At 46.4% G+C, this 19935-nt stretch overlaps 1 protein-coding gene across 1 annotated transcript in view; it reads left to right on the top strand.

The window, feature by feature from the left end:
- Positions 1-9285, top strand: part of LOC135517614 (long-chain fatty acid transport protein 4-like) — a 30339-nt gene extending 21054 nt beyond the window's left edge. The window contains exons 6-13 of the mRNA XM_064942082.1: positions 793-884; positions 1236-1345; positions 2446-2655; positions 3227-3353; positions 3689-3826; positions 4248-4412; positions 6680-6826; positions 7052-9285. Of these exons, the coding sequence (XP_064798154.1) occupies positions 793-884; positions 1236-1345; positions 2446-2655; positions 3227-3353; positions 3689-3826; positions 4248-4412; positions 6680-6826; positions 7052-7209 (1147 nt within the window). The 3' untranslated portion in view covers positions 7210-9285. The remainder of the gene's footprint in view (positions 1-792; positions 885-1235; positions 1346-2445; positions 2656-3226; positions 3354-3688; positions 3827-4247; positions 4413-6679; positions 6827-7051) is intronic.
- The last annotated feature ends 10650 nt before the right edge of the window (positions 9286-19935 follow it).

Genomic DNA, 19935 nt, shown 5'->3' with positions numbered 1-19935 from the left:
CCTGTCTCTCTCTTTCACTCCTTCCCCCTCTTTACCTGTCTCTCTCTTTCACTCCTTCCCCCTCTTTTACCTGTCTCTCTCTTTCACTCCTTCCCCCTCTTTTACCTGTCTCTCTCTTTCACTCCTTCCCCCTCTTTTACCTGTCTCTCTCTTTCACTCCTTCCCCCTCTTTTACCTGTCTCTCTCTTTCACTCCTTCCCCCTCTTTTACCTGTCTCTCTCTTTCACTCCTTCCCCCTCTTTTACCTGTCTCTCTCTTTCACTCCTTCCCCTCTTTTACCTGTCTCTCTCTTTCACTCCTTCCCCCTCTTCTACCTGTCTCTCTCTTTCACTCCTTCCCCCTCTTCTACCTGTCTCTCTCTTTCACTCCTTCCCCCTCTTTACCTGTCTCTCTCTTTCACTCCTTCCCCCTCTTTTACCTGTCTCTCTCTTTCACTCCTTCCCCCTCTTTTACCTGTCTCTCTCTTTCACTCCTTCCCCCTCTTTTACCTGTCTCTCTCTTTCACTCCTTCCCCCTCTTTTACCTGTCTCTCTCTTTCACTCCTTCCCCCTCTTTTACCTGTCTCTCTCTTTCACTCCTTCCCCCTCTTTTACCTGTCTCTCTCTTTCACTCCTTCCCCCTCTTTTACCTGTCTCTCTCTTTCACTCCTTCCCCCTCTTCTACCTGTCTCTCTCTTTCACTCCTTCCCCCTCTTCTACCTGTCTCTCTTTCACTCCTTCCCCCTCTTCTACCTGTCTCTCTTTCACTCCTTCCCCCTCTTCTACCTGTCTCTCTCCCACCTGTGCTTGACAGGTACTACCGCATGGCAGCGTTGGTATACTATGGCTTCGGGATGACGTCTGATGACGTGATGTACGATTGCCTTCCACTCTACCACTCTGCAGGTAACAGTGCTGTGGGTGCGGGTGTGTGTGTGTGTGTCTGCACATGCCTGTGCGTGTCTGTGTACGTGCATGCGTAGGTGCGAGTGTGTGCTTGAGAGGGTGAAGCTAAACTTCTGTGCACGCGTGTGTGCGTGTCAGTCATAGCCGCGGAAAGTAGGGGTGCTGAGGTCGCTGCAGCACAGCCTGAAAATTCAGACTAAAAACAAATACTCAGAACTCTTTTTTTCTTTTTATGAATAGCGCAGGCAAAATAAAAACAAATTCAGCATCGCCCAACCAGCAAACTACTTTCCGTGTGTGTGTGTGTGTGTGTGACCTCTGAAACACTAAACACATACATATGTTGCCCAGGTAACATAGTCGGAGTGGGGCAGTGCCTGATCCATGGCATGACAGTGGTCATCAAGAAGAAGTTCTCTGCCTCCCGGTTCTGGGATGACTGTGCCAAGTACAACTGCACGGTGAGCCACACACACACACACTCCGCATGGTGAGCTATCTAACTCCGTAGCCGAATGAGTACAGAGGAGCTCAGAGACTGGAGGATAAATCTGTACAGAAAAGGAAAGTGGGGATCAGTAGAGACTGAGAGGAGATACTGTACATGTTTTGGGTTAGTTTGGTTTAGAAGGTAGTGTTGTTCATGTATTGTTCCACTGGGCTGATGTCTAAAAGCTTCAACGATAGCGCAGGGAGATTTGGTTTTAGGATTAGTGGGTCTGGGAGAAATCTGTTCAGGATGTCTAAGTAGTGAAATCTGAGGTAATGTTTTTGGGTAAGGGCTCTGCAAAGGGTTGTAGCCAGCATTATAAAAGCAGGTTGTTGTCTGTTTTTCTACAGAAGTACTCAAAGATACACTACCGTTCAAAAGTTTGGGGTCATGTAGAAATGTCCTTGCTTTGGATAGAAAAGCAACTTTTTTGTCCATTAAAATAACATGAAATTGATCAGAAATACAGTGTAGACATTGTTATTGTTGTAAATGACTATAGTAGCTGGAAACTGCATAATTTTTTTATGGAATATCTACATAGGCATACATCAAAATTGCCAGAAACAAAGAACTTTCTTCTGAAACTCATCAGTCTAATCTTGTTCTGAGAAATGAAGGCTATTCCATGCTAGAAATTGCCAAGAAACTGAAGATCTCACACATCGCTGTGTACTACTCCCTTCACAGAACAGCGCAAACTAGCTCTAACCAGAATAGACGGAGGAGTGGGAGGCCCCGGTGCACAACTGAGCAAGAGGACAAGTACATTAGAGTATCTAGTTTGAGAAACAGACACCTCACAAGTCCTCAACTGGCAGCTTCATTAAATATTACCTGCAAAACACCAGTCTCAACGTCAACAGTGAAGAGGCGACGCTGGCCTTCTAGGAGAGTGTCAAAGAAAAAGCCCAAGAAAAAGCTCAAGATTTGTGGAATAATAAAGTAAGGGTGTTAAGAGTGGTGTGTGGCCAGGTGTTGTAGTTCCTCACTCATACCCCCTCGTCTCGCTGTGCTGGTGATTGATTGATTGATTGACAGATTGACTGACTGACTGACTCTTTTCCCCAGATTGTCCAGTACATCGGGGAGATCTGCCGGTACCTGTTGAACCAGCCAGTAAAGGACATAGAGCGGCAACACCGGGTCCGCATGGCGCTGGGTAACGGCCTGCGCCAGTCCATCTGGGAGGAGTTTACCTCTCGCTTCAACGTGCCACAGATAGCAGAGTTCTATGGCGCCACAGAGTGCAACTGCAGCCTAGGCAACTTCGGCAACATGGTGAGGCGTTGAGGCGGACATTTTTGGTTCTAGCACAAACCTAGATCTCAGATCTAGACCTTTTGGCTCTCACGGGGCATGTTCTGGTCTTTTACTATAGTATCTAATCCATGGAGATCGACGTCCACTATTGTAACGCTGCCTGGTCTTAATTATTATGTTCTCACGGGGCTCAAAGAACTCACCAGTCTTGTCGTTTATTGTATGGTATTTAATCGTCAGGAGTAAAATACTGTATTAGTTGTCACTCTTTATTGAATTTCTCCCATTGATTTGCCTCGTCTGACCCACGTAGTTATTGGCTGTAAGGTTAACAGAGTTTTAGTGTACCGTTTTTCTGTAACAGTAGTTGAATTGGGTTGACCAGTAGTTTGGGTTGACCAGTAGTTTGGGTTGACCAGTAGTTTGGGTTGACCAGTAGTTGTATGTGGTAGTGTTGCCTCTATTGTCAGACGGTAGCGTAGCGGGTCCAGCAGCCAGATCCTCCCCTTTCATCTACCGCACAACCCTGTAGTGTACCCACTAGATGTTACAGTGTGGTAATGTTGTAGTAATGCTATCTATCCACCAGACGGGAGCGTGCGGGTTCAACAGCCAGATCCTCCCCTTCATCTACCCCATCAGACTGGTGAAGGTGGACGAAGAGACTATGGAGCTCACTAGAGGGCCCGATGGTGTCTGCATCCCATGCAAGCCTGGTGCGTCACCGGCCTATACCCATTCAATACCTATTTATACCTTGTTTCTTTACCGTGGTTGAATATTTAGTTTTGCCCACCTATAAAGTCACATTTTACTTCACCAATATATATTAGGAGAAGCAAAACCCAAAGCAAACTGGTGGAATGGACAACGGCACACTGTGTATACTTGGTTAAGTAAACATTTGTTAACAAAAGCAGCAAGGTTGCACAAAAGGTCGCTGTGACTAAAATGTTGTGTTTGTTATGTTTGCAGTAGTTGAGTTGGCCAGGCCTGTTGCTTTATGTAATGGACTCTCTGTCTCTGTCTCTCTCTGTCTCTGTCTGTCTAGGTGAGCCCGGCCAGTTGGTGGGTAGGATCATTCAGAATGATCCTCTGAGAAGGTTTGATGGCTACGTGAACGAAGGAGCCACCACCAAGAAGATCGCTAACAACGTCTTCAAGAAGGGAGACAGCGCCTATCTGTCAGGTAAAAGGCTACTAAACTTAATCATAGATCCCCCTGTCTCTATCTATCAATCAATCAATCTCTCGCTCTCTCACGCTGTCTCCTTTTCTCACTCTTTCTCACTTTCCCCTTTTTTTCTCTCTCTCTCTCTCTCTCTCTGCCTCTGTCTCTCTCTCGTTTTCTCTCTCTCTGTCTCTCTCTCTGTCTCTCGCTCTCTCTCTCTGATTCTCGTTTTCTCTCTCTCTGTCTCTCTCTCTCGCGCTCTCTCTCTCTCTCTCGCGCTCTCTCTCTCTCGCTCTCGCTCTCGCTCTCTCTCTCTCTCTCTCTGTCTCTCATGGTGTTGAGGCATCATGGACCAGTATGGTTACTTGTACTTTACAAACGCACGCATATACACACACACTCACACACTCTTATGCTTATTACCCCTGTCTCCCTCAAGGCGATGTCCTCATCATGGACCAGTATGGCTACATGTACTTTAAGGACCGTACTGGGGACACGTTCCGCTGGAAGGGAGAGAACGTGTCGACCACGGAAGTGGAGGGGACGTTGAGTCGTCTATTGGACATGAAGGACGTGGTGGTCTACGGAGTCGAGGTCCCAGGTACAGTAACACAGATCTTATATATATATATACATACAGTATATATACTGAACAAAAATATAAATGCAACAATTTCTAAGATTTTGCTGAGCTCCAGTTCATATAAGGAAATCAGTCAGTTGAAATAAATTCATTAGGCCCTGATCTATGGGTTTCACATGACTGGGCAGCGGCACATCCATGGGTGGGCCTGGGAGGGCATAGGACCACACCCTTGGGAATAAGACCCACCCACTGTAGGGTCAGGCCCAGCCAATCAGAATGAGTTTTTCCCCACAAAAGGGCTTTATTCCAGACATACTCCTCAGCACCCACCCTCCCCTCTCTGACGATCCCGCCGATGAAGAAGCCGGATGTTGAGGTTCTGGGCTCGTGTGGTTACATGTGCTCTACAGTTGTTAGGCTGGTTGGACCTACAAATTCTGTAACACTGACGTTGGAGTCGGCTTATGGTAGAGAAATTAACATTACACTATCTGGCAACAGCTCTGGTGGACATTCCTGCAGTCAGCATGCCAATTGCACACTCCCTCAAAACTTGAGACGTCTGTGGCATTGTGTTGTGTTACAAAACGGCACATTTTAGTGGCCTTTTATTATACACAGGTGCACCTGTGTAATAATCATGCTGTTCAACAAGCTTCTTGATATGCCACACCTGTCAGGTCAATGGATTATCTTGACAAAGGATAAAATGCTCACTAACAGGGATGTAAACACATTTGTGCACAAAATTGGAGAGAAATAAGCTTTTTGTGCATGTGGCACATTTCTGGGATCTTTTATTTCAGCTCGCTTTACATGTTGCATTTATATCTTTGTTCAGTTCTGTTAGGTTCTAAATTAACCTATTAAAACTCACGGATGCTTAATAAATCTCAAACCAAGTTGATTCACACACAGCTGCATAAGACAAAATACATAATCACACAAGCGCTGGTATTTAACCCTTTCTCCTATGCTGAGTCTCCTCCTACACATCTGAACAGCCGCTGCATCTCTCCTGCTAGGCAGAACCTTCGTGATATCTGTTCTGTTCTGACCTGACCTCTGCCCCAAAGTGCTCACTCCTCCCCAACTCACGGCTGTCATGTTGACTCCTACCAGACTGTCTATTTTCCTCCCATAGGATCCCTGATGGCTAACAATAACATATCCGGACAGAATATAAACATTATACATTACCCTCAGTGACATGAATAAGTATATTTCATATTCTCAGAGCCAAACGGTATATATATTTGGGCAGAAGGCAAGGAGAGGTGATTGAAGGGAGATATCTTGCAGGCCGCTGGCTCTACCCCAGAGCCTTATATGGACTTCCTGCCCCAACGAGGCAAGCCGGTGGATCATTAAGCCATAGAGTGCTTGGGGATAAAAGAGGAAGCGGGCTGCACAAACAGGTAGAGGTGTGCGTGCGATCTATATTACCTGTTGTGACCTGGACTGGCTGATTACCCCCTCCCCCCTATTGAACTGGGTGACGTGGAAACCCCACCCCCTTGAGCCTGCTACTATATATATGACCTAAGGATGCTAGACCACCCTAGGTCAGCACGGCTCTTTTTTTTTTAGCAGTGGGGACATTATCCATGTTACCCTCCCCCCACCTCTTGAGCATTATAGTTTCCCCACGGAAAGGGTCATAGCTACCCTGGCACTTTAACTTTCTGTGGACAACCCAGCCACACAGCCAAGAGAGCGTATCAATCGATGTTTCTTCTGCATGTGACCAAACCGAATGTGTCAAAGGAAGCACTTTGCCGTTCTACGAGTGGTGTCGGACTGAGTCGCCATGTCGAAATAGAGCACCACGTTAGCTTCAAAGCTTATGTGAAACTCTCCCCAGTTCTGGTGATGGGAGGAGAGGAGAAGAAGAGGAAGAACTGCAGCGCTGTGACTGCCAATGGCGTGTCACGGGTGTGTGCTTTGCTTTGCGCTCTCAAGGATATGTTGTTAGTCACGCCTGTCTGCTTGAGTGTGCTTTGCCGACCGACCATGTCGCCTACTCGCGGTAATGTGGTGGCGGTGAGCACTGAGCAGCAGACAGGCTTTGGAATGTTTGACCCATGATGTCATCACTAAAGCATGTTTTCCTCTTAAGGCAAGCAGATGTGAATGACTTGATCTTTCACTAATTGTATGTACAGGTCGCCCTTTCAAACGAGTTGTATAACCTCAGTGGTCTTTCCTGGTTAAATCGAGGTTAATTAAATGACCGTACCGTAAAAAATAAATAAAAGCTTTGGGGTTTTATGTTGTCTCAGGAGCTGAGGGGAAGGCTGGGATGGCTGCTGTAGCAGATCCAGAGAGGTCTACAGACCTGGAAAAGTTTGGGAAGGATCTGGAGAAAGCCCTGCCGCCATACGCACGACCCGTCTTCCTACGCTTCCTCAACGAGGTCAACAAGACAGGTGGGTTCAGTCTGGAGCTGTGTCCCAATGATCTCTACTTCCTCCCAAAGTGTGCATTTGTTCACTTTGAAATGAAATTACTGGTATAATAAATGTGGCGGAAACTCCCACTAGCCCATGCCTCCGGCAATCCAATGCTTTTAGATTTGTGGGAAGTAGTGAACTAGTGCACACTTCTCTACCGCACTACCACCTCTTCTCTTCTCCCTCACTCTCCTCCTCCAGGCACCTATAAGTTCCAGAAGACAGAGATGCGGCGGGAGGGTTTTGACCCAAGCATCACGTCAAACAAACTGTACTTCCTTGACCCCAGCAGGGGGCGCTATGTGGAGCTGCACCAGGAGCTCTACAGCAGCATCATCTCAGGGAAGCAGAAACTGTAAATGTGACATCTGATCTGGGTACTTTTTGCCCCCCCCCCCCCCCCCCCCAGCCAATATACCTAAACCATCCCTATCCACCCCCCACACACACAGAAGCACCCCGATACCTGAGGTCACTCCCCCCCAGAAAAACTCTAACTCCCACAACCCCCGTATCTGCTCTCTCTAAGCCCACGCCCCTCGTTACCTCAGCAACCAGAAAGGGGCAGCTGGGTCTCATCTGGAACACATGACAAGCCAATCTGACACCCTACCCCATGATACACCTAGAGCGACCTTTGCCCTTTGACCCCTGAGGCACTTCCCCCGACACTTCACCTGACCTGGACCAAGAGGAGTGCCCGCTGGAAGGACACAACTTGTTCGCTGAGAGGGGCATGTGGCATGTCTCCAGAATGCAAAAACATAATAACTTACTCCAAATCTAAAGAAAAAAAAAACGTAGTTAGAGGAACATGAACATGGCACAATGAAGGAACGTGAATTGAACAAAGGAAACACTCCTATTGGTCTGTCGGGTTTGTCTGTCTAATGTTGATGAGGTCACTCCATCTGAGGCCCAGCCTGCACAATGCCCAGTCAGTGAACAGTGGCTTCTGTTGTGACACAAAATGACAGATTTAGTGGAGCGGGGTCTGCCCATCCATGTTAGACATACAGTACAGCAAGCCTAGAGGCTGTATGTCAGGGGAGGGAGATTCACATATGGTTGAAACTGGGATCCAACATGGGCAGATCAATAATCAGTCAGCCATAAGGTGATCTGAGAAGAAGCTGTCTATAATATTGAAATATGTCTGCATTACACCAAATATATTTAATTTGTAGAATAGTGTTTACATATTTAACAAAAATAAACGATGATGTTTAACATCGAGTTCCTCCATGTCCACGATTGCGCTTAGCTTTCTCCTGACCTCCCCTTCACTACCTTATGGGGTTCTCCTCCCCTTCACTACCTTATGGGGTTCTCCTCCCCTTCACTACCTAATGGGGTTCTCCTCCCCTTCACTACCTTATGGGGTTCTCCTCCCCTTCTTCAACCAACCGCCGGCTGCTAGAACACGTAACTCACACAGTTTCAAACATGATTCTGAAAGTTCTGAATCTGGGATAGAAGATTCTGATTCTGGTATAGAAGATTCTGATTCTGGTATAGAAGATTCTGATTCTGAAAGGTTCTGATTTAGATGGGGAGGGTTTCTGTCAGTATTGTGCAGGTTGGGCCTAAATGGTATGGCATAGTGGATATTTTAAAGCCGGACAAAAAGAGCTGAATTGAAAAGCACCAACTTCTGTCCGTCACAGTGTCGGATTTAATATGAGCAGAGTAATATTCTGGTGCATCAGAAGGAATTCAACTCTCTCTCAGACTCTGGTGCAGCAAACCAAATGATCAAAGAGAGTTGAGAGGAAAGGGCAAAGGTTCTCTTCGTCATCGTTGTTTGTTCTTCTTCTTCATTGTTTCATCTTCTTAGCAGCATGAATGATCAACACAAACAGAGCACTGTGCCTTCACTGTGAGTTTACCGACTCAGATTCACAGGCCCTGTCCCATAACACCCTACTCCTTCACCCCTCACTCCCTTTGTCCCGTAGTCTCTCCCCGCAGTCTCTTCCCTCTCTCCCCTCAGTCTCTTCCCTCTCTCCCTACTGTCCCGTAGTCTCTTCCCTCAGTCTCTTCCCTCTCTCCCTACTGTCCCGCAGTCTCTTCCCTCTCTCCCTACTGTCCCGCAGTCTCTCCCCTCAGTCTCTTCCCTCTCTCCCTACTGTCCCGCAGTCTCTCCCCTCAGTCTCTTCCCTCTCTCCCTACTGTCCCGCAGTCTCTCCCCTCAGTCTCTTCCCTCTCTCCCTGCTGTCCCGTAGTCTCTCCCCGCAGTCTCTTACCTCTCTCCCTACTGTCCCGCAGTCTCTTCCCTCTCTCCCTACTGTCCCGTAGTCTCTCCCCTCAGTCTCTTCCCTCTCTCCCTACTGTCCCGTAGTCTCTTCCCTCTCTCCCTGCTGTCCCGTAGTCTCTCCCCACAGTCTCTTACCTCTCTCCCTACTGTCCCGTAGTCTCTTCCCTCAGTCTCTTCCCTCTCTCCCTGCTGTCCCGTAGTCTCTTCCCTCTCTCCCTGCTGTCCCGTAGTCTCTCCCCACAGTCTCTTCCCTCTCTCCCTGCTGTCCCGTAGTCTCTCCCCACAGTCTCTTCCCTCTCTCCCTACTGTCCCGTAGTCTCTCCCCTCAGTCTCTTCCCTCTCTCCCTACTGTCCCGTAGTCTCTTCCCTCTCTCCCTGCTGTCCCGTAGTCTCTCCCCACAGTCTCTTACCTCTCTCCCTACTGTCCCGTAGTCTCTTCCCTCTCTCCCCGCAGTCTCTTCCCTCTCTCCCTGCTGTCCCGTAGTCTCTTCCCTCTCTCCCTGCTGTCCCGTAGTCTCTCCCCACAGTCTCTTCCCTCTCTCCCTGCTGTCCCGTAGTCTCTCCCCACAGTCTCTTACCTCTCTCCCTACTGTCTATTAGTCTCTTCCCCTCCCACTCTCTTCCCCGCCCTCTCTCCCTACTGTCTATTAGTCTCTTCCCTCACTCTCTTCCCTCTCTCCCCGCAGTCTCTTCCCTCTCTCCCTGCTGTCCCGTAGTCTCTCCCCGCAGTCTCTTCCCTCTCTCCCTGCTGTCCCGTAGTCTCTCCCCGCAGTCTCTTACCTCTCTCACTACTGTCCCGTAGTCTCTTCCCTCAGGCTCTTCCCTCTCTCCCTACTGTCCCGTAGTCTCTTCCCTCTCTCGTAGCATCCTATTCCCTCAATCTCTATCCTGTTATTCATTCAACTCTCCATCATGTTATTCCCACCCTCTCACTCCCATTAGGCATGTCTCCCACCAAAGTACCTCACACTCTCATCCCACCCGGACACTTCTGTTTTTGATCCTTGCTTCTCTTGCGGCTAGACATTTTCTGTCATGCTGTTATTTTTCTCAGAGCACATAAATGCACTTCTACCGTCTCCATTCCGACGACTGTCAGTGTACACTATCTTTGTGTCCTCTCAAAACAAGCAAACAAATCATGAGCCAGTTCGGCAAGCCAAACATCCTGTCTGTGTGAAGTCGATGGTGGAGACCAGGGGAGAAGGATTCTCCTACCACGCTGAGGATCATGGGTAGTGTAGTTTGCCAGGTTCCCAGGTTCCTCCCCTTTGTCTCCTGTCTGGTGTGTCTCTGTCGTCTTACATACGTGCACACCGGGATGATGAAGAGGAAGTGATGACATTGCTCTCCAGCTCTATCCACCATTTTGTGTATTTATTATTAGTGATGATCGTTTTGTTGCTCACAATGTTTAAAGAGTAAAAGTGTTCGAGGAAGAAAACAATTAGACCAATAATTATGTTGTAAAGAGTAATATATACATTTTGGGGGTTATATATGAGAATGCTGCTTTTATGTTTTTGATCCTGGGGTGTCATAGGATAGTATGACCACGAGGTGGCGCATGACTGGGCAGGCCCAGAGGAATCTGGATGGGCATTGGGCGATGAAGTGGTTTCCTCGCTTGTCTTCTTTCCTTCATCTGCACTGATATGAAAGGAGTGGAGACAAGTGAAAAATAGCCATAGACGTATTGCTTTCACCTAACCTGTTGTGTTGTTGTGTTAAAGGAGAGGAGACCAGGAGTGGGATCTATTTTGGACTATTGAGATGCACCTCCTGTCTGTCCCAGATGTGTTTCCCACTTCCTTTTTTGGGGGGAATTTAAATTATACATATTTTAAGTATGAATTATTCCTTGTTTGAATGTGCATTGACTGTGTCAGAGCTATGCATTGTGTTTGTTTGTTATTTTCTCTGTGTGAAATCAAAGCTTTAATGTGTCAGGATTCTGGAAGTGAGTGAAGGGGCTCCGCGAGTTTGTCTGCCTGTTAGACCGTTGACCAGCACCCACACCTATGACAGCCCCTGACCACTGGAGGGCGCCAAACTCCAGCCCTTCTATACAGTCTGCTGTGCGGAGGCCTTCTGTTTTCATACCTGTCCTGCATTGGTCATAATGTGACACACACACACAGATGAAAGTCAAAGGAGAGTATGGCAATATCAGAGTGTATTGTTTGGATAGCTACAGTACAACCGCTTAAGAAACAGGTTTAGTTCTACATTCCACTAGAACTACATTCCATTCCAATATGTCTCTTGTCAATCTGTCCCCAGTCAATCAATCAATCAAATGTATTCATAAAGCCCTTTTTACATCAGCAGATGTCACAAAGTGATGTAGAGAAACCCAGCCTAAAACCCCACACGGCAAGCAGTCTCATCTCACAACAACTGTGCAGAGTTCCCTGAGTCTGGCGAGCGAGATTACTCTGTCCCCAGCAGAATAAAATATGTGGAAACTTGAGATTAGTATGAATAATGGCCACATGCTTACTTTATAAGCCATTACATCAATACTGTGTCTTTGCACTGTAACTTTGATGACGCTATTTCAAAAGCCTTGTGGGCAGGCGTTTACAGAGAATAGGCCTACCTAGTACCCACACATCCCAATTTCAGTGTTATCTTTAAGTACTGCTATCTTATTCCTGTGACACTGAATAGAGAGACGCGAGTGTCACAGACTCTCTGAGGTTATCAGTTTACTCTGTTTGGTGATGTCCAGAGACAACTCCCTAGCTGCTAGGAAGTTGTGTAGAACGCACACACTAAGGGGTAAGAGGCTAAGGAGTTGTTTCTGGCCAGGGCACATGTGTCACAAACCAATGGGAGGTATTGTAACGTGTGTGAGAGGGACAGGGTGTTGGTCAGGTCTTTAACCAGAAGGAGGCGCTGTTTCGCAGCAAAATCATCCTGGCTGCTGCCTACCACACCAGTGAACCCTCATTCCATAGGACTAAACATTAGTATTATGTCCTACTAACAAACTGTATCAAAGAATGTCTGATTTATTTATGAAATATATTGTTGAAATATCAATGCATTGCTCTTCTATAGTACTGGGGTACTGGGATGATGGATAACGAATAAAACTGATTGATGAATGGAAACTTACTTTGTTTACCTTGGTTGTATATTGTGTTGAAGTGAAGAGTCCCAAATGGTAAATAAATAATGCTCTATACCTTTTATTTTTTATGATTGGTTCATATCAGTTGCATGGTATGCTTGAGCCAATCATGAGACCTGATGATACTGACAAACAGGAAGTAGGATGTAGAACTAGAAGCCTGCATTGAATATGTTAGGTGATTTTTGGAGTCATGGGTAACTGCATAGACGGAGTGTGTCTGAAAGTGGGCATGTAAACAGAAGTGGGAGGATCAACAGAAGTGGGTATATTGAAAGCGAATCAGCTAATTGGGCAGGTGTGTTGCCAATCAATATTGTTTTGCGGGGCTGATTTGGCCTCACAACGACTCGATTGTTGACAACTGTAGCATTTTAGCTAAGCCTAATCCGTTTCCTAACCTTAACCTCATTCTCCTAACCTGTCACGTTACTTATCCTAACCTGCTACGCATTTTAGCTAAACCTAACCCTTTTCCCAACCTTAACCTCATTATCCTAACCTGCTGCGTTAATTCTCCTAACCTGCTACATTAGTTCTCTTAGCCTGCAATGTAAGCTGGCCCACGGTACACCCGGCTATGGCCAGTAAAACCAATAATGGAGTACTGATGCTACACCCATCGCTATTGATCCATCCACAGATGTTAAACCCATCGCCATTGAGCCATCCACTGAAGTTACACCCATCGCTATTGATCCATCCACAGATGTTAAACCCATCGCTATTGAGCCATCCACTGATGTTACATCCGTCGCTATTGATCCATCCACTTCTTTTGCAATGCCCACTTTCAAACACACTCCAACTATGCAGTTAACCATATTTCGATTTTTGTCTCCTTGTTCTCAATGCACTAGCCCTTGATCTATCAAGAAAACTGCATCAGACACCTAAACCTATCATGGGGTAGTGAGGATGCTTGTAAGGGTTTTCAGAGGTGGAAGAAGGATCGGACCAAAGTGCAGCGTGGTAAGTGTTCATGATGTAATATTTAATGAAACACACTGAAATACAAAACAATAAAGTGAACGAACGAAAACCGAAACAGTACCGTGTGGCGCAAACACTCACACGGAAAACAAACACCCACAACCCAAAAGTGAAACTCAGGCTACCTAAGTATGATTCTCAATCAGAGACAACTACCGACACCTGCCTCTGATTGAGAACCATACGAGGCCGAACACAAAAACCAACATAGAAAAACAAACAGACTGCCCACCCCAACTCACGCCCTGACCACACAAAAACAAAGACAAAACAAAGGAACTAAGGTCAGAACGTGACAATGCTGATGTCCTCTTGTCTATAAATGACTAGCTGGCTTTAAATCATGCATACAAAAATATTGGCAATGGTGAATCCATATTAATAAATAGGATTTAAATAGTCTTTTTTGGGGGGGGGGGTTATATTGTAAAATGATATGTTGCTCTTCTGACAGTGTTGCCCAGTGTATGACTCAGTCAAAAAACAAAGGCTTCTTGGTTGGTAAAAGGACAAACAGTGAATAGAATCATTGTTTTAAAAAGAAAGCACAAATGTCCCTTTATCTGTCTGAATCCTACGACTGGTGTATTTGAAGCTTGGTCTTCTTTGCTCTCCTCTCAGAATTGTAGTAAAGAATTTTCAGCAATGTCTATCATTCCCTCTCTACCTGCTGCAGCTGGGCACTGTCCTCGGCGGATGCTCAACAAAGTGGAGAGACTCAAAAGCCAGTAAGCAATGGTCTATAACCATGTTATATGGTATGCCTGAGCCAATCATGAAACCCCAATGCTACTGAGAAAAGGAAGTAGAATGTAGAACTAGAAACCTGCATGAAAATGCTATGTGATTTCGGGGAGAATCTCAATTGCATGTTCCTCGCATCCTCTCTACTCGCCCCATTCTGAAAACCCATTGGAGGAGAAGGTCGGAGGGGCGGGACCTCTGGCTTTTTCATCCAATGGGTTTTGGCGCCAGGGTGGAACTGACCTTCCACGGAGTTGCTTTATTTTCCAAGGAATACAAAGAGCCCCGAGCTGATTGTCCCTTTTATACCATAACTATAATTGAACAAATGTATAGCTAGAAATGTGTTCATTTGTGGGTATAAATGTGTTAAACATCCACTGAAGTAGCAAACAATTTTACTAGGTAGTGACAGTAACAAAACAAACAGACTTGCTAGTTTAGCTAACCAAACTATAAGTCCTAGCTTGCTATTATGAAAATCAAATTCACCGATGCCAATAATGTTTTCAATTTGACTTTTGCTTTCAAAAGCAGCTCAAACAGAACATGCAAGAACTATATCCATTGAATTAATGCTCTAGAATGCCCTTCAAGCCAATCAGAAACGAGTATTCAACAATGCCATGGTATAAGTAATATTAATAAACCCTTCTTCTTCTCACCAACCGAGCCACATGATGCACTTTTTATTTATCATTATCAAAGTTAGCTGACGACACAACAGTGGTAGGACTGATTACCAACGACGATGAGGCAGCCTACAGGGAGGAGGTCAGAGACCTGGCAGTGTGTTGCCAGGACAACAACCTCTCCCTCAATGTCAGCAAGACAAAGGAGCTGGTCGTGGGCTACAGGAAATGGAGGGGCGAGCACGCCCCCATCCACATCGATAGGGCTGTAGTGTAGCGGGTCGAGAGCCTCAAGTTTCTCTGTGTCCACATCACCAAGGAATTAACATGGTCCACCACACACCCACACAGTTGTGAAGAGGGCACGGTAGCTCCTCTTCCGCCTCAGGGGGCTGAAAAGATTTGGCATGGGCCTTCAGATCTTCAAAAAGTTATACAGCTGCACCATTGAGCGCATCTTGACTTGTTGCATCATCGCTTGGTGCGAAAACTGAAACCACTCCATTGCAAGGCACTACAGAGGGTGGTGAGTACGGCCCAGTACATCACTGGGGTCGAGCTCCCTGCCATCCAGGACCTCTTTCTATGCCAGGGGTCAGAGGAAGGCACAAAAGATTGTCAAAGACTGCAGCCACCGAAGCCATTGACTGTTCTCTCTGCTACCACACGGCAAGCGGTACCAGTACACCAAGTCTGGAACCAACAGGACCCTGAACGAACCACAAGACTGCTAAACAAGACCGTTAAATAGCTAACCAAATGGCTACCCAGAGTACCTGCATTGACCTTTTTTTGCACTGAATCGATGCACACACACTGGACTCTACCCACACACCCACACATACAGTGCTAGTCAAAAGATTGGACAAACCTAATCATTCAAGGGTTTTTCTTTATTTTTACTATTTTCTACATTGTAGCATAATAGTGAAGACATCAAAACTAGAAAATAACACATATGGAATCATGTAGTAACCAAAAAAAGTGTTAAACACTTATTTGAGACTTGTTTTTCAACAGGACAATGTTGGCTGCTTTTCCTTCACTCTGCAGTCCAATTCATCCTAAACCATCTCAATTGGGTTGAGGTCGGGTGATTGTGGAGGCCAGGTCATCTGATACAGCACTACGCCTTCTTGGTCAAAAAGCCCTTACACAGCCTGGAGGTGTGTTGGGTCATTGTCCTGTTGGAACAATGTCCACTAAACTCAAAGCACTAAACTCAAACCATATGTGATGGTGTATCGCTGCAGAATGCTGTGATAGCCATACTGGTTAAGTGTCACCAGCAAAGCAGTGTCACCTGCAAAGCACCCCCACACCTTCACACCTCCTCCTCCATGCTTAATGGTGGGAACCACAGATGCGGAGATCATCCATTAACCTACACTGCGTCTCACAAACACATACTGCTGTTGGAACCAAAAACCTCAAATTTGGACTCTTCAGACCAAAGGACAAATTCCCACCAGTCTAATGTCCATTGCTCGTGTTTCTTGGCTTAAGCAAGTCTCTTCTTCTTATTGGTGTCCTTTAGTAGTGGTTTCTTTGCAGCAATTCGATCATGAAGGCCTGATTCACACAGTCTCCTCTGAACAGTTGATGTTGAAATGTGTCTGTTACTTGAACTCTGTGAAGCATTTATTTGGGCTGCAATTTCTGAAGCTGGTAACTCTGATGAACTTATCCCCTGCAGCAAAGGTAACCCTGGGTCTTGCTTCCTTTGGCGGTCCTCATGAGAGCCAGTTTCATCATAGCGCTTGATGATTTTTGTGACTGCACTCAAAGGAACTTTCAAAGTTCTTGACATTTACTGGATTGACTGACCTTCATGTCTTAAAGAAATAATGGACTGTTGTTTCTCTTTGCTTATTTGAGCTGTTCTTGCCATAGTATGGACTTGGTCTTTTACCAAATAGGGCTATCTTCTGTATACCACCCCTACCTTGTCACAACACAACTGATTGTTTCAAACGCATTAAGAAGGAAAGAAATTCCACAAATTAACTTTTAACAAGGCACACCTGTTAATTGAAATGCCTTCCAGGTGACTACCTCATGAAGCTGGTTGAGAGATTGCCAAGAGTGTGTAAAGCTGTCCAAAGGTGGCTACTTTGAAGAATCTCAAATACAAAATATATTTTTGGAATTACTACATGATTCCATATTTGTTATTTCATAGTTTTGATGTCTTCACTATTGTTCTACAATGTAGAAAATAGTACAAATTAAGAAAAACCCTGGAATAAGGAGGTTTGTCCAATCTTTTGACTGGTACTGTATGTGGGAACTCCTTCAAGACTGTTGGAAAAGCATTCCAGGTGTAGCTAGTCGAGAGAATGCCAAGAATGTGCAAAACTGTCACCAAGACAAAGCGTGGCTATTTTGAAGAATCTCAAATATAAAATATATTTTGATTTGTTTAACACTTTTTTGGTTACTACATGGTTCCATATGGGTTATTTCATGTCTTCTACAATGTAGGTTATGGTAAAAATAAAGAATGGCCCTTGAATGAGTAGGTCTGTTCAAACTTTTGACTGATACTGTACTTACACTAACTTACCAACATAGAAACACTGCTTACGCCCCGCCCCACACACTTAACATGTGCTCACATTCACACTGATGCCACACACACACACACACACACACACACACACACACACACACACACACACACACACACACACACACACACACACACTTTCAAACTCACTACATACGCTGCTGCTACTGCTCAGTCTATTATCTATCATGTTGCCTAGTTACTTTACCCTTACCTATATGTACATAGCTACCTCAATTACCTCGTACCCCTGCACTTCGACTCTGTACTGGTACTCCCTGTATAGAGCTGTGTTTTTTTAAATGTGTTTTTGTTATTAGTTATTTACTGTGAATTTATTCCTTGTGTCACTGTTTCTATTTTACTTTTTTAACTCTGCATTGTTGGAAAAGGACCTGTAAATAAACATTTCACTGTTAGTCTACACCTGTTGTTTACAGTGCCTTGCAAAAGTATTCATCCCTCTTGACGTTTTTCCTATTTTGTTGCATTACAACCAGCAATTTAAATGGATTTTTATTTGGATTTCATGTAATGGACATACACAAAATAGTCCAAATTGGTGAAGTGAAAAGAAAAAAGATTGTTTTAAAAAATTCTAAAAAAAATTCAAAATGGAAAAGTGCTGTGTGCATATGTATTCCCCCCTTTGCTATGAAGCCCCTAAACAAGATCTTGTGCAACGAATTTCCTTCAGAAGTCACATAATTAGTTAAATGAAGTCCACCTGTGTGTAATCTAAGTGTCACATGATCTGTCACATGATGTCAGTATACATACACCTGTTCTGAATGGCCCCAGAGTCTGCAACACCACCAAGCAAGCGGTACCATGAAGACCAAGGAGCTCTCCAAACAGGTCAGGGACAAAGTTGTGGAGAAGTACAGATCAGGGTTGGGTTATAAAATTTAAATGGAAAGAAAATGGTACCACAACAAACCTGCCAAGAGAGGGCCGCCCACCAAAACTCACGGACCAGGCAAGGAGGGCATTAATCAGAGAGGCAACAACAAGACCAAAGATAACCCTGAAGGAGCTGCAAAGCTCCACAATGGATCTGTCCATAGGACCACTTTAAGCCGTACACTCCACAGAGCTGGGCTTTACAGAAGAGTGACCAGAAAAAAAGCCATTGCTTAAAGAAAATAATAAGCCAACACATTTGGTGTTTACCAAAAGGCATTTGGGAGACTCCCAAAACATATGGAAGAAGGTACTCTGGTCAGATGTGTCACACCCTGACCATAGTTTACTTTGTATGTTTCTATGTTTTGGTTGGTCAGGGTGTGATCTGAGTGGGCATTCTATGTTGGATGTCTTGTTTGTCTATTTCTATGTCTGGCCTGATATGGTTCTCAATCAGAGGCAGGTGTTAGTCATTGTCTCTGATTGGGAACCATATTTAGGTAGCCTGGGTTTCACTGTGTTTGTGGGTGATTGTTCCTGTCTCTGTGTTTTGCACCAGATAGGACTGTTTTAGGTTTTCGCACGTTTGTTGTTTTGTTAGTTTATTTCGTGTACCGTTTCTTTATTAAAGTAAAATGAATAACAACCACGCTGCATTTTGGTCCGCTCCTCCTTCTACAGACGTAAGCCGTGACAGAATCACCCACCACAACAGGACCAAGCGGTGTGGTAACAGGCGAAAGCAACAGCAGGAGCAACAAAAAGAAGAACTGGAGGTGGTAAGGGCTGAGAGGCGCTGGTATGAGGAGGCAGCGCGGCGACGCGGATGGAAGCCTGAGAGTCAGCCCCAAAAATATATTGGGGGGGCTCACAGGGAGTATGGCGACGCTAGGTAGGAGACCTACGCCAAATTCCTGTGGTTACCGGGGGACTAGAGAGACCGGGCAGGCACCGTGTTATGCTGTGGTGCGCACGGTGTCTCCAGTGCGGGTGCATAGCCCGGTGCGGTATATTCCAGCTCCGCGTATCGGCCGGGCTAGATTGAGCGTCGAGCCAAATGCCATGAAGCCGGCTCTACGCATCTGGTCCCCAGTGAGTCTCCTTGGACCAGCTTACATGGCACCAGCCTTACGCACGGTGTCCCCGGTTCGCCTGCATAGCCCAGTGCGGGCTATTCCACCTTGCCGCACTGGCAGAGCGACCGGGAGTATTCAACCAGGTAAGGTTGGGCAGGCTCGGTGCTCAAGAGCTCCAGTGTGCCTGCATGGTCCGGTCTACCCAGTACCACCTCCACACACCAGCCCTCCGGTGGCAGCTCCCCGCACCAGGCTTCCTGTGCGTGTCCTCGGCCCAGTACCACCAGTGCCAGCACCACGCATCAGGTCTACAGTGCGCCTCGCCTCTCCAGCGCTGCGGGAGCCTTCCTCCTCTCCTGCGCTGCCGGAGTCTCCCGCCTGTTCAGCGCAGCCAGAGCCTTCCTCCTCTCCTGCGCTGCTGGAGTCTCCCGCCTGTTTAGCGCTGCCAGAACCTTCCGCCTCTACAGCGTTGCCGGAGTCTCCTGCCTGTTTAGCGCAGCCAGAGCTGCCAGCCTGCATGGAGCAGCCAGAGCTGCCAGCCTGCATGGAGCAGCCAGAGCTGCCAGCCTGCATGGAGCAGCCAGAGCTGCCAGTCTGCATGGAGCAGCCAGAGCTGCCAGTCTGCATGGAGCAGCCAGAGCTGCCAGTCTGCATGGAGCAGCCAGAGCTGGAGTTGCCAGTCTGCAAGGAGCTGCCAATCTGCAAGGAGCTGCCAGAGCTGCCAGTCTGCATGGAGCAGCCAGAGTTACCAGTCTGCAAGAAGCTGCCA

The sequence above is a fragment of the Oncorhynchus masou genome, chromosome 28 (genome assembly GCF_036934945.1).
Source record: "Oncorhynchus masou masou isolate Uvic2021 chromosome 28, UVic_Omas_1.1, whole genome shotgun sequence".
Lineage (NCBI taxonomy): Eukaryota > Metazoa > Chordata > Actinopteri > Salmoniformes > Salmonidae > Oncorhynchus > Oncorhynchus masou.
The sequence above is the reverse complement of the archived record's forward strand: the minus strand, read 5'-3'. Positions and strand labels throughout refer to the sequence as shown.